The 14,980-nt window shown below is 37.3% G+C and overlaps 1 protein-coding gene across 1 annotated transcript in view; it reads left to right on the top strand.

Moving 5' to 3' along the window:
* Window positions 1–14,980, top strand: part of syn2b (synapsin IIb) — a 70,419-nt gene that overhangs the window by 27,939 nt on the left and 27,500 nt on the right. The window contains exons 2-3 of the mRNA XM_008408551.2: window positions 9,612–9,669; window positions 11,432–11,523. Coding sequence (XP_008406773.1) covers window positions 9,612–9,669; window positions 11,432–11,523 — 150 coding nt within the window. The remainder of the gene's footprint in view (window positions 1–9,611; window positions 9,670–11,431; window positions 11,524–14,980) is intronic.

The following is a 14,980-nucleotide window of genomic DNA, read 5'->3' as shown; positions in this document are numbered from 1 at the left end:
CTATTCAACTATTGTTTATGTTGTTACAAGACTAGTAGAATTTCCTTATGTTATATTCCTTATTCACATAATCRCAGTGAAACAAGTTTTTCCAGTCTCTACCAAAATTATTGCATGTCGGCCACATCCATTGATTCAGGTCTGAGGATTCACTTATAACCGAAGCTCAGAACTATAAGAAATATATATTTATAATCTGTCATTTATAACAGAACATTTCTGGCATATTCCATGTTCTAATTGGATGCTGCCGAGATGCTGTTTTTATTTGTGTAAGAAGATTATGCTAATATCCTATTTCAAACAAATTAGAATGTAGTTTTAGAGAAACGGATGTGAAAGGATGAAGTTGGTGACTCAGTCAAAGCTTCAGAAATAGCTACAAATGTTGTGTGTTAACCCTAAAGGCCGTTYTCCACMGAATTTTTGTTCATTTTGAGGATTAGAACTTACAGCTAATGAAAACCCAAAATGGTTTGTCTCAGAAAATTAAAATATTACATAAGGTGAGAAACCTTTAAAGCCATGAAGCTCGAGCTGAAGGCCACAATGAAAGCAACCTATAGGCTTTCTTAACACCTCAGAGCCACAGACCAATCACCTACATGCTACACTTCMCTGATGGACTAATTAATACAGAGGTAGCCTATTGAACTAGAGTACAGCATACACTAAAGTAGACATACTTTTCAGAAAGCCAGCATTTTGATATTTGAACTAATGTTTTGTTGAAATTTTATAATATGCTAAGTCTCTGAGAAACAGATTTGTTGGGGTTTATTAGTCATTGACATCAAAATTAACATAAACTAATCTAAGAAATATAATATTATTAGTTTCATGGTTCATGATTTAATTACAAATATTTGAGTAATGCATTCTATGACAAAGATATCCAACTTGTATGAAAGAGTGCAGGAATAAAAATTGATAAATGTAGAAAAAAAAAGGCCCAGAAAGACGAATGCTTGTGCAAGAAGTAAAAAAAAACAAGTTGTCAAATAACAAGGACAAGATGAAAACGATTACCGTCACTCCTGCTTGCATCACAAGGACAAAAAGAAAATTAACATTATCTTCGCACTGACAAAACCAACTCACACTCCCACACAGCCCTCTGAGTATCTGCCAGGAGGATTTTAGTCAAACTTCAAGAAATCAATTAACTCTGCTGCTACTTTCAAGATGTTCCCTTGATTAGTCTTTGTCATTACCACAGATGTGCTGCCAGTGGGTGCTCTGAGAAACGTAGAAAAAAAAAATCCTCCTCACAATAAGCGCCGAACTGAAAAGGGTGTGTGTTTGTACATGATAGAAAAGCCTGACCTGTGGGTCACCATTCATCATAGTAATGCAATAAGACCACACAGATTGGGAGCTGCACACAAAGCACACTCATCTTCTACACTCAGGTTTTATTTAATGAAGGGAAACTGCAGGGAAACTAGAGAATAAATGTCAAACGCAATGTTTTTCTGTGCAGTAAGTTTGAGTTGTGAAGCAATAAAAAGTAGAAACATCCCTTTAATGCAAAGCTTTTATTTAAAAATGTTGATGTTTCTCAGCTTTAATCCAGTTCTTAAAGTAAATTAAATCACTAATTGAAATTTAGTGAAAGTAATTGTTTCATTAGTGATACTTTACTCAGCTCTCCTAAAGTTGTGCTGTATCAACATTTTGACAATTTGCTCTGTTTGTTAAGCTCTACAGGAGTTGCCATGGATTTTATTTGTTTATTTGGTTTGATATTCTCACAATCAGTCCTGCTTCTTTTTATGCTTCGGTTTCCTGAGTGTATTTGTTTTTTTCTCKGCCGTCTCGGATTTGGGAATTACATGCGCTGAAGTGTGTTCATTGTAGTTGCGAGTAGAAAATCCTGTGGGATTTGATAATTGAAGTGTTCAGTGACCACCTCTATTAGCAATACATGCTCATRCCAGTATTTTCTTCCCATTTTATGAATTCAAAAATCAATGGAGAAAGTTCTTAGTTGTTGTGCAGAACTATGCTTTTTGTATTTTRTTGCCATAGCTGTAAAAATTGATTTTGAAGAAAGGATGTCAAGAGACCTCAGAGTTTCATGTCAAACTCTTGACTTTTCTTTGATGACTTGGAACAACCAAGTCCAAAAAAATATAACATTAGTGTTTTTTGTCAGGTCCTTGTTTCATTTGTTACTTGCTTTATTAATTATGATCAATTGCTTTGCTTTTTTCCTCAATATTTTCCTTTAATCTTAATAGCTCCACACTAACATCTGACAGATCCTGGGTACTCTATAATAGAAGCGTTTAAGTAACAGACATCTAGCTTAACAAGTCACAATCCTCACTTCATTAGGATAAATGTGGGCTGAAACGCCAGGACCAGTAATTACCATTACAGGAAACAAAGCTGTTATCCAGTTCATTTAATGCTTTATCCTCCCATCAGACAAGATCGAATCATAATAATATTTATGTTTATCTGCTTGTTTTCCGTTAGCAGATATAAAGTTTGACAGTTTTATAACCTCTCAGCTCTTACTGGTCCTCCAACCATTGACTGTACCACCTAATAGCCAGCAAACAAACTTCATCATTCTTTAAACTCTCCCTGTCTGCACAAAAGCATGTCTCATTCCCTGTATATGTGAAAGATTGACCAATTAAACATTTTTTGAAGTCATCCCTTCTAACTCCTCCAGACAAGTAACMCCTCACTTAGTAGCACCTAGAAAGATGGCAGGAGTATTCAACCAAAAAAACTGAAGTATTAAATGCTTTCATTGACATGCATAGCTGTTGGAAATCTCACCAACTTGTATGAAGTGATTTGTGCAGACAGAAATGTCAGTGACTTAAACTTTACATTCAACAATTGGGATTACCCATTATATATACACAAACAAAACAGTGCAAGTGTCAATTGGCTTTTGATGTGCAGTTACAACCCACAGTAAAACCTCTCTTCATTAAGTTTTAATTAAACGTTACGCCACGGCTTGGCTTACGCACTGTTGCGTTTTGGTGTAATGCTGTCAATTTATGCCAGACACTATGCATGACACGTCACATATGCAGTATGTGTGAGGAAGTTTTGTCTCTGGGTTAACTGGATCCCTGCAGGGCGCCGACAGGGTGGGTAAAAGCAAGAGGAGGTGTAACAGCCTCCTGTGATGCACTTGAATAATTCAGGTGACATCTTCACCTCAGGCAAGAAGGGATGAGCCGATACTCTGATTTGGAGCTTTGTATGCAGGTTCAGTCACAGTGGCAGGGAAAAAAAATCTGGTTTATCAGACTAATTTGATATTGCTGACATCCTCACTGATACTGAGGGGCTAATGTCAGACAAATGTTTAAGCATCGATTTTAGGTCTCAGTAAAAAAGGTAGTAGGCAGTAGGTTAATCTGAGCRTCTTGTGGGTGTGTTTGTGYGTTTGTCTAATCTGAACTATTTACTGTCTGAACAAGAGTTAGAATAGGACATCATTTTGACTCACGTCTGAAAAGCAAGAATCATTCATTTCCATTCTTGAGACATGTCGAGTTTRTAACTTAACCCTTATATTGGGATTTTTATCTATATCACAAATGTTTTTCCTAACTGTGAAAGGCTTTGTGTTTTGTGGTTTGGTTCTACTATGTGTTGGCTCCATTCTACAAGCTGACAAACTTTCAGGAACTGAAGATGACTGGAAAGGTGTAAATAACTGTCAAGACATCAGATGATACAGGATCTGACATGATAATCAGAATCTCAGGAGTGTGCGAAGGCAACAATGGCAGGGATTGATTACTGGTAGAAGAAACAGAGCATAGATAGAGGGGAGAATGAGTAGAGGTGACATAGAAGCTGTAAACAAATACATGTGAAATGAATAAATAGAGTCATTTTCAGAAARCACAGCAGCAAACAACAGAATCTACTGAAGTGAAAACTAAATTCAAAGTCAGCGACCAAATGGATCCTAAAGTATAAGTATCATGTCCTGGAGTATAAGTCTCCATAGAGACTGRAAATTATATACTATGCTGTCAACATACAAATGCTGTGTTTATTGACTGTACTTTCATTTATATGCACTGTACCAGTGAAGGGGAAGCTGATGAAAGCAGAGAAGTGCMAGCAACCGGTGACACATAAGCTAGGAATTTTAGCTATGTCGAGATTAATATGAGGGTATTAATCCATGTAATCCATTGTCAAAATCATTTTCTYCTCTTTTAGGAATAAAATTGTATCTTTTAACCACTAAGTCATGTTGTGTTGCAGTTAAATGCACTGTGTGTGTTGCCAGGTCATGCCTTTGGAGATGTTGGGATGAATGTAAAAGTGGAGAGGGTGGATCAAAGGGGTTCAATTATAGCAGGGAAGCAGTGGCCTGATGATAATAGAATAATAATTCCTTTCCTTTTACAGCCTAAACCAGTTTGCAGCTTCTGTAATTATCTACTAAAGAATGAGAAAAAAAAAAAGATTAAACTACCCAAGTCATTCTGGTGATATGAATGTAAATTGAACTGCTAACAAGCTGCTACAAAATGTGGTAATTAAAACTAGTTTTAGTGCACGTATCTCTCWCCACTGCACKTAATCTTCTCATTATATGGTTTTATATGTAGATTTTAGTATGAAATCCACAGCAACAACCCAAAGTATTTTTCCGTCTCATTAAACTGATCAGGATCCTGTTGGTTAATTTAAATGCACACTTTTCCTTAATGCGTCCTTACTTCAACACAGCCGCAGAATAGATGGGGAAAAACAGATGGGTGAAAATAATTATTCATGAAGAGGCCAAACCACGGCTTGGTTATGGGAGTGAGAAAAAAGGAAAGAGTGGAAACAAAGAGGAGGTAAAAGAGGAGTGAAATAATAATAGGTGAAGTGTGAGGAAGCACCAGTGAATATCCTGTGATGTGTAGTAATTTAATGGGGAGCAGAAGCATTTTGATATCCTTAAAATGGTGACTCTTCTTGTCACCAAAACTCATTAGATTAAACATTTGTAGAACAAAGCTGTAGGATGAYATTGATTTGGGGAATTGATAACATTTTAAAATAAAATTTTAGAGGTAAAGGTATGTTTTATTAGACTTTTTAAAAAATCAATTGGTAATAATTGAATGAAAAAGAACCCAGGAAATATTGGAACCGAACAAATTATTGAGGTTTTACTGATGTCCAATTCCTGCACTGTTGCCAAATTGGACAGCATAATTACTGCACATTATCTTGGACCTGAAATAAAGATGTCAGCCGTTCCTCTCTTTTTTTTATTATGTTCTCATCTCTCTTTTCTCCTCTTCCCTGACACACTTTGCTGAATTGATTCAAAAAGCTTAATATCTACAGGCTCTCTGAGAGTCATTGACTCGTCTGATCAATAGCGAAATTGTGAWCCCATCAAGTGACCACTGAAAAACATTAGCCTGCAGAGCTCCCTGTGCAGAGTGAAAGATACTTTGCTCATGCTGTTTTTTTATTGCACCATAGTTCACCACCTTTGATGGGATTTATGCATGTAATTATCCTGTTATCTACAAGTCGATGTCACCGAGATTTAGACTGCCACAAAGAAAAAAATATGTCCTTGTCCTCAAATTATTTGGAGTCTCTCAACATATTTTCTGATCAGCTTTTAAAAGACCTTGTTTATTGAGCAAATGTAAAAATGATCTTGCAAACAGAGAGATATATATCAGCCTTCAAACATCATCTGCACTCAAATGCCAACCTGTCTCATTAATTTTTATGGCTCATTTCAGTCTCAAATTGTCTTTTCCATCATAATAAGGACTGGTCTTTTCTCATTATTCACGTTATCTGYTCAGTTTTTACTCCCTGTTTTTCCTAGTATGGAATTTATGTACAATTTTCATAATAAAACTGAAAGTTGCCAAATTCAGAAGAACAAACTAAGTTATAGTCATTATTAAATTAATCTGCCTTTACTGCAMCCCACTCCTTTCATCAGGTATCTATTTCAGGATGTCTGCTTGAGCTGCTAACCTCATGAATAATGTTGACACATTTTTTTTTGTATTTTTGCACTGATTTCTATTCCTTTGACTCCAATTGCACAATTTGATAAATAAGACTGCCATAGCTAATTTATTATGGTTAAACTGAAAAATTTTCCATAGATAAGTCTTGCATGAATCTATGTTAGCGACGCTGCTTGAAATAAATTRCCAAAGTAAATCCGCTTCATGAAGAGTTTCCTGTTCCCTGAGACTTTCCTGTATGAAGTTGGGGTGATTTAGGAAGACATTTGTACAAATGAACATTGACRAAGATGAAGATTTTAGCACAAGTATGTCTTGTAGAAACAAGAAAATGTAATGTTATATATGTTATGAGTGTGTGACCAACAGTTTTTGAGAAAAAAAAAAAGAAAAACAACTTGTATACTTGCCAACTGATAAGGTTGGAATGTTATTTTCTACAGCGTTTATGGTGATTTAAATAATGTTGTAGCTGTATACTGTACTCAAACAAGGCAACATGTGGGCATATGCCTGCATGGAGCTTTTTGTTAATACAACTCCACTTAATTGTATTTGAGATTAAGACACTTGTTCCTGCTGCAAATTAGAGGAAATTGCAAAGATTACCTACMAGGGTCGATTTGATGTTTACAACCTCAGAATGCATCTTGTTATTGCATCTTCATCTGATTACAGAGACAGATGTAAGGCTTGAGTAATGTTCATCACTCTGTGCAGAATATATGAGATTGTTTGATTATTAAAAAAAGACAATACAAATCTGGTCACATTACTGGATACATTGCTTGAAAGAGTCGGAAAGGAAATGTATCTGTTGGTACTTAGCAGAGGTCTGTTGCAAACTTTATCTTCAGTCTGTTAGTGTCCAGATATTTTTGATTTTTTTTTTTCAGCTGGCTTTTAAATTTGGTAGTCAGGGCAAAAGTTTTAAGCAAAAGTTAGGTGTGCTACCAGCTTAGCAGGAATGTTGATCAGAGGCAGAACAATCTTTGACCACATTTATAGCTCCCAGTTAAAGGTGTGATGAGGATTATGAAAAGGAAACTGTGAAATAAATGACCGAAATACAMGGCTGAAATGGGAGATGAATGGATGATATGGTGGCAATTACTATATAAAATGTACACATGGAGAATTTATAGCTTCATTTAATCACCACAAGATCCCTAAAAAGCAATCATTCAGCTTTGCAGATGTCTACATATTAAATCGGCACTGAGGGACTTTTACATAAAAATGAACACCTGTTGCATTTCTGCAAGGAATTCACTTCACTGTAGAGKAACCCTTCTCTGTGTTTCTTTTTTTACAGGATTTGTTTTATTATTGTTATACATCCATTGATTATCTAGCAAGTTTATCCTTGCAGGGTCGCAAAAGGTGCCCTAGTTCCAGCAGTCGTCAGGCAAGATTACTGTGTTAATCAGAGCTAAGAAAAAAAGAAAAAAGAAAACATAATTATAGAAATATGTGTTCAAAAAGAGTTGAAATTAAGCATAACATGCATATGTTAAAGGAGCTTATATCGCCATCACGCTGCTGCAGCCTTGTTTTTCTGTGGACTTTAAAGATGTTTGGCTTAAACTACATAAAGATCTGTGGCAACACACTTAATTTACCAGCCTGACAATGTCTGAGATGTGTGTTTTTCTCMAGCTAAGCCAGTCGGCCGTGTAATTTGGACATGTCAAATTGTGGTGTGATGACTTAATATGCAGAGTCCAAAAATGTTTGTTTTAAACACATGCAGCTTAGCAATGGAAATTACAAACATGCTACTTAAAGCTAGTGGCGGTCATTCATTAGTAATGTTAATTAATCTCRTACTAAGAAATGCAGACACTGTGTTTGCACTGAYGATAACCCAGTGGCCCATTCAGGGTCACATTAACACACATGCTTTGTGTACAAGACAGGACTTGATAATTCATAACATTWGATTCAGATCGTTATATTAAGATGCTTCACAAAAAATATTATTAGACATGTCAGCATACATGGCAACATGAAAAACTGTGTGAGAGCATCTCAAATGTTTTGGTCAGATGATCTGTTAATGATGTTGTTATTCCAATAGGTTGAATGAGGGGAAACAAKATCTGCGCTGTAGCTTTAACAATTACATAGCACCACCCACCTCATCCATCAACATCCTTACGYGCTTCAGGCACTTTGAAGTTATCTCTGAACTGTTTCGATGTATGGGGTTTTTGTTATCATGCAGAAAAAAGTCTTCAGAAAATCAGGCATGAAACCATTTTGTAAAATACTTGGCAGTCCTTTGTTATCCAGGATGACACACACATCCGTCAGTTGCAACTTTAAATAAATCACACCTGTGACCTGTGAAATCCCTCTCTCATAAACTCTCTTATGATTCAGACTCGAATCTGGTGTTTTTTGACATGTTATGCTCCAAATAACTGCTGGAAACTGAAGGAGGTGAATAAAGAGGACTCATTAGCTGCTTTTCAACTGAACACTATAATTATGCAGCTCTGTGTTGGACTGACATGTGACCCACAGAGAGCGATYGCACATTAAATGTGGCTATTCATTACTTTGGGACAAATGATAGAGGTTGTTTTYAACAAATGTTTGGAATAAACCGTTGAATTAAYGTTGTAGATTAAAAATGTATTTCAGTTGTAAAGATGCCATTTGATGCTGCTGTAGACATGAGTGAATTGATGTCATTGGGGTAACAATTCACTGTGTAGGCTGGACACACTCGAGCTGATTCATTTCCAATCTAAAGTCACCCATTTTACTTAAAGTTATTGATTACTKGAGGTTGAGCCAGAGACTCTGAATGTTTCCCTCACAGATGGTCTGRCTCTGACGAACCATTAAATTTGAACCAGATGCCTCTTYGCTACATGACAAAATGTCCAATTTGGGTCTGTGGAAAGGAACGTTCGAAACACATTTCTAACCGACTGCACAGAAAGAAAGGCTTGCAATTAAAAAGCAGATTCAAGACCTGAGGGGGGGAAAAAACAACTGGCAATCAGCTGTTATTTTTAAAGGACAAAGTTAAATTACAAATCTGTAAAATGGCATCACAAACAGAGGAAGTAATGAAATTCTTGAAAACTAACGTTATCACTGACATGATGGACTGAATGCTCTTTCTGGCCAACAGTTCAGATGTGCTTTATTTAGCATCAGTGTCTGATTAGATGATGGAGTCAGTGCAAAACCATCTGTGATCCTTGCATAATGAGACGTCCCGGGTATTTTGGGTTATTTTGGCTGAGGTCGTTTTCGTCCCCTCGCTGTCAGTCCTTCTCTTCCATTCATCTCTCCATCTGTCTACTGCTGTGTGTTTACTCGGGTCCATGTCACTCTTAATCAAATGACAGCACAGAGAACATCAAGAGACCGGCGAACATGCATGATTTAGACTGTGAGAGAAACTTATTAGCCATTGGATCTCAGTTAATAAATGTAGAAGGCCCACAGTTGTAATCTGGAAAGCCGCTCGATGTTCAGGCACCCACTTTGAGTAATTTGATCTACAAGATGCTGTGCTCCAGTAGAGGGCAGCATATACAACTGTGAAGTTTGAAAATGTCATTCTAAACCCTTTTCTCTCTCTGTTTTTTTGTTCAGGGCAAAAGTGTTCAGAGGAAAGAAGGTCCTTGGGGAATACGACATCAAAGTGGAGCAGGTATGATATTGATTTGTGTAGCTATGATGCATCAGAATAATTAATGAAAAGGTTAAAGGGGATCATGACAGAGATAAAAGGAAGCTGACAGCATGTTCAGAAATATGCATGGAAACGTCTACGGTTATTTCAGGTCCGTAAAGGTTGATTTTGAAGGGTTTCATTKATCTATAGGAATAAATGTATTTACTATTAGTTTTGAAGTTTGAGGATCTTACACAATGTGGCACCTGCCACATTATGTTGAAACAGTTTACAATTAGACTGTGCAAAGCTCYWTTCCAMAACWTTTCAGAGCTGAACCTTTACATTGATTTCAGTGCCAACTATTTGAGGCAGGCCCACAGGTAAACAGTCTTTCTTGTTGTCAATTCCTACACCAATTATTCTTYWAAATAATTACCCACAAATTGTTTCTGTTATACATTTCTTATAATATCAAGTTTGAGGCAGACAGGGACAGATCATAAACCATCAAGCAATGTTTGGAAATCCTCTTTTTCTGATCCAAGTTTGAGGTTGTTCCTACATTCGAGCTSTGACACTCAAGAAACATCAAAATAAGTATTTTTTTGTCCCTCTGAATAACATTGTTATGGTGAAGAATAATTTTGCTAAGATCTTCTCTAGTAAGAAAAGTGATATGATGGTGTTTGCTGCTAATTTTGCAGGGTTTCTGTTGAGTTAAGCTGCTCTGTCCTTCATCCTCACCTGGAGAACTTCAGCATTAGCAGCTCTCCACCTATTTTGCCCATTTTTATCTTTGACATTTCCCCCCGTACCTTAGTGTCAGATTTGCAGCAACACGAAGACATTTATAAAACGATAAACACAAAGTCAAATCATATGCAAAAGTCAGATCACTTAGAGCTTATTTCTTCTGATTCTATAAATATTTCAATTAGGTAGATCTGCCACTCTTTCAAAACATCGCCACGTTTAAATCTGTGCTTAAAAACCACCCTGACGTCCAATAAAAGCCACTCAAAAAAAAATCTTTGTCGTCTAGTTACACTTTTGCTCAAGGTATCTGTTTCAAGTCTCCCCTATAAAACATATTGGTTTCATATTGGTTTCGCCAACTAACCAGCAAACCATTTTGCAACACATTTTGGTTGCCTAAATGTCAAATGTCTATTGTCAGGGGTTTCACATTAAACCGTTTCACACCTAATAGAGCTTAACGTGAAACCTCAAGCCTCACCACAGAAATGAAATACGCACCAGACGAGACAGAAGTCGCTGGCTATGAGTCACAGAGAAATCTTTGCCGTGTCTCGAACCACACCAAAGAGTAGCAACTTGCATTATTTACGAGAGCAGCAGCAAGGCTCATGTCTGCAGCGAAGTAAAGTCAAGAGTATGGAAACAAGTAAGCGATGCACAAACAGTGGTTGGGTGTTTTACTCACCCCTGTGCATTGGACTGCACTAGAAAGTAGTGAAAACGAAAAAAAAATAAAATAAAAAATGATTCATTGATTTGATTTCAGAGCAAACCCTGCAATTCAGACAGTAATAAAAGTAACCATAATTATACCATAATTACACATAATTAGATTTAATATAATCAGAGTTTATAACACAAAAACTTAAACATGAAAGCAAATCGAAGTTATTGTCTTATTCCTGTGTTTTCAAAGTATCTTTAAGTCACAGAAATAATGAGGAAATKACTTTTTCATGTAAAGCAGCATCGTTTTTATCAYCATGTTGTAAAATTTAAACTGTCCTGTGCTCTTTCTCTTTCTCTGTCCATGCAGGCTGAGTTCTCGGAGGTCAATCTTGTTGCTCATTCAAATGGAACCTGCAATGTGGACATGCAGGTCATCAGGGGCGGCACCAAGGTCGTCAGGTCCGCTACACACGTCTCATCTACACACCTATGCACATAATGGCTAACCAAGCAGTTGGTTAATTGCTAATAAAATCTCCAACTCGGACCACATCAAAAAATGTTAAAACCAAACTGTCCCGATCAAGCCTTTGCACACAATTCCTAAAATAAAAAAATTGTAAATAAATAAACAAGATTTAAAAGCTATGACATCTGATGCAGTGACCTGGAAAAGTACTTTCCAAAAACTCGTTTACACTTAATGACAAATGACAGTGTATTTTATTAGGTTTTTTATGTGATAGACCTTTACAAGAAAAAATGTTTGTTGAATCCAAAAAGATTCAGTTTTGTCTGATTTTCATCCTATAAYGAAGTATACCAAACCTCATGCTGAGACATGTTCTAAAAGGTATCTCATCATCCAGAGAAATCTTTAGTTCCCATTTTAATTTTGCATCAACATTTAACCCACTGATAAACAATGTTCTGTTATGTTTCTGTGATAATAACCGAGGATCCACAGGCTCCTCTTTTCTGTGAAACAGAAACCCCCAAGAATATGCTTGAAAGTAATAAGGTGACTTGTTTACTGAAAGCCATGACAAAAGGCAGTACCTACAGTCTGGCACAGTTGATGCGCCTGCAAACATATAAACTTACCGTAAACCAGACAATAACACACACTCACACATACCACAAACCCCCACTGACTCAACACAAGTGCTCTGCCAAAGGATTGGCAGCATTCACCCAAGAATCTAACGCCCCTGCAAAGCAACAAGCAAGCAACAGGAAATGCAGACGGCAGCTTCAGTCTGGTAATCAGCAGCTCTGCCTTGACTCTCAGCTTTATGAGGGGCTGGTCTGCGCACGCTGCTGCAAGGAATGAAAGAAATGGGAGCAAATGCAACAGATGGAGAGCCAAGCAAGCTATTATTTATTTTAAAAAAAAACTAGTTTACATGTTTAGTTCTCAAAGTCATGCTGATGGTGCTTTTATGTGTTTAGGATGTCTTTGTAAAACTCCTCCCAGACCTCTAAAGTTTCCCTGCTTCTTCATCCTCCCCCATACACGGGTTTGTGCTGGAGACAGTCATTAATGTTACAACACAAACATTAGCCCTTCATTCCTAACTTCAGTGGTGGGTTTTTAGACCTTGGCGTTCCTAACTATCTGCATTTGTCTCAGTAATTGCACTGTGTCCATCGATTTCAAGTCTCAGCAGTGATTTGCTAACTGCTCAGAGACTGCAAGTTGCTTAGTAACCTCCATCACATCCCAGAACATGTCACTATACAATCCACCACTTTCTTCTGTCTGCTCTTATCATTTTCTCTTGCTATCCTTCCTTTCTCTCTTTATTAAAAACAAAACTGATCAATAAATACATTGTTTATATTGCTGAAAAGGAAAAGTTGGAACTTGAATGGTTTTGTTTATTGGAAAAAAGGGGGACAGTCATTGTAGGCGGCATTCACAGTTTGAGTACTTTGACTGCAGTTGGGCTCATGCTGGTTTTGTCCCAGCAGTACATTTGAAGCATTTGCTAATCTCTCGGTACGTGCATGCATGGTTACCTTCCATCTGCTCAGCCAGGTCAAATTACACCAACTCACTGGCACTGAACGGACAATCACATTGGACGGAACAAGGTCCTGCAAGAGCCTCTTATTTCTAGACTTTTTTTTTCTGGTCCAGGGAGTAAAGTTAGGACATGCTCAGTATTTCTACTGCTGTCAACAAACCTAAAAGCCTTAAAATGAAGACTAGAACATACATCTAATAATTCACAAGAGTCACAAGTGAATAGTGAATAAACAATGCGCCCATCAGAGCTTTTAATGCAAAGTATTCCAGATTCCCTGGAAATTACAACTTCTGACACATGAGGACGAAATCAYTGGGAGCGGTAAAAGTAAAGACAAGTGGCTTGATGGTAAACAAATCTTTTTTTGACAGAGGCATAATCTCTACAAGCCACCATTCACATTTTTCAGTTCCTGTTGTAATGCTGCTTGCTGCTACAGGAAATTAAAAAAGTGTTGTGACATGTTTCAAAGGTTCAACCATTTAGATAAATGATTATTATGTTCAGTAGTTTTCAGGATTCCTGTTTCAGATTATGCCAGTTCATTGGCTGGCAAGTCTATAAAAAGACAAGATTGCCATCCTTTAACTACAATATGCACAGGTGGGTTTTGCTAATAACGAAAATATGCAATATAGGAGGCAAATATGCCTTTTGTCTTCATGGGGAAGTTACAGTATGCTAGGTTGCATGTTCTGAACTACAGTAAAACTGATAAAATTACTAACGGACATTTTGACTGACTAAATTTGTTGGTACCCTTTTCAATATGCCATCATGCCATCACAAAAAACTTGTTTCATTACAAACTGTTGGAAAAAAAGTACAAAAAATACTCGAGATAGACACTTCTACAGCAAAACATTTTTTAGTTTTTTTTTTTTAAGTTTTATGGATGGCTAAAAAGAAGCAGACTTCTTGCAGAAGCAATAAACACTTTTCATTGCTGCAAGAAAAAGTCTGAAACTTTCAAGAAGAACACCCCTGTTGTTCACGGCAATAAAACAGAGTAATTTCCATTGGGAAACCAAGAAAAGCTGAAGCCAAAGTGATAGTACGATCTGTTCCTCTTCATCAGCTCAGTTGACTTCTAGGAACTGAATTCTTTCTTCACAAGCACCCAGTTGTGTTGACACTTCTTCTGTGTTGTTCCTTTCTAGCGTTTTATTGTAACACCACTCTCCATTTTCTTTAATGTCAGAGTCATTACTCACCTCTGTCTGCTCCTCTGCTTTAGCCCACATTCACTCACTTTCTCACTCACACCGAGACACACGGAAGAACAACAGGAGTCATTGCCCATCTTTGTCAGCCTTTCCCTGAACTGAACTGCAGTGAATATTGTGACTGACCTTAACCTGCTGGTCACATCTTGCTTTCCTGACTCTACTGTGTGCTTTTTTTTTTTTTTTTACACTTAATTTGTGCGGGGAGACTGGGTCACTTTGAATTGTGCAAGGAAGAAATACAATTAAATATAAATACATGAAATTAAACCACCCATGGAGTCTGCCATTTACCACTTACCATGCTAAGGATTATGTATCCTTTGCTCCCTCAGCAGATTTCTCTCCAGTTCTTCTAACTGCTAACGCTGCAGTCGGCCACCTCAGTGACACATGTCACCAACAGCCTCGTTTCACCTTCTGGTGACGAGGTTACCCAACAGGACGAAGTGTGTGGGAGGGCTACACAGCTTCCTGCTGTGCGGCCTCAACCCCATGCTAGAGGCCTAATACCAAAAGAACCTTCAGACTGAACTGCAAGGCCATAATTATAGATGTGAAAACAAACATGGAGACTTGTGATTGTTAGCAGAAGTCTCACATATCAGGCGGAAAGACAGAAAAACACACGCAAAACAAAAGTAACACAAAAGTATA

The sequence above is a fragment of the Poecilia reticulata genome, linkage group LG5 (genome assembly GCF_000633615.1).
Source record: "Poecilia reticulata strain Guanapo linkage group LG5, Guppy_female_1.0+MT, whole genome shotgun sequence".
NCBI lineage: Eukaryota > Metazoa > Chordata > Actinopteri > Cyprinodontiformes > Poeciliidae > Poecilia > Poecilia reticulata.
This window is presented reverse-complemented; position numbering and strand designations above follow the sequence as displayed.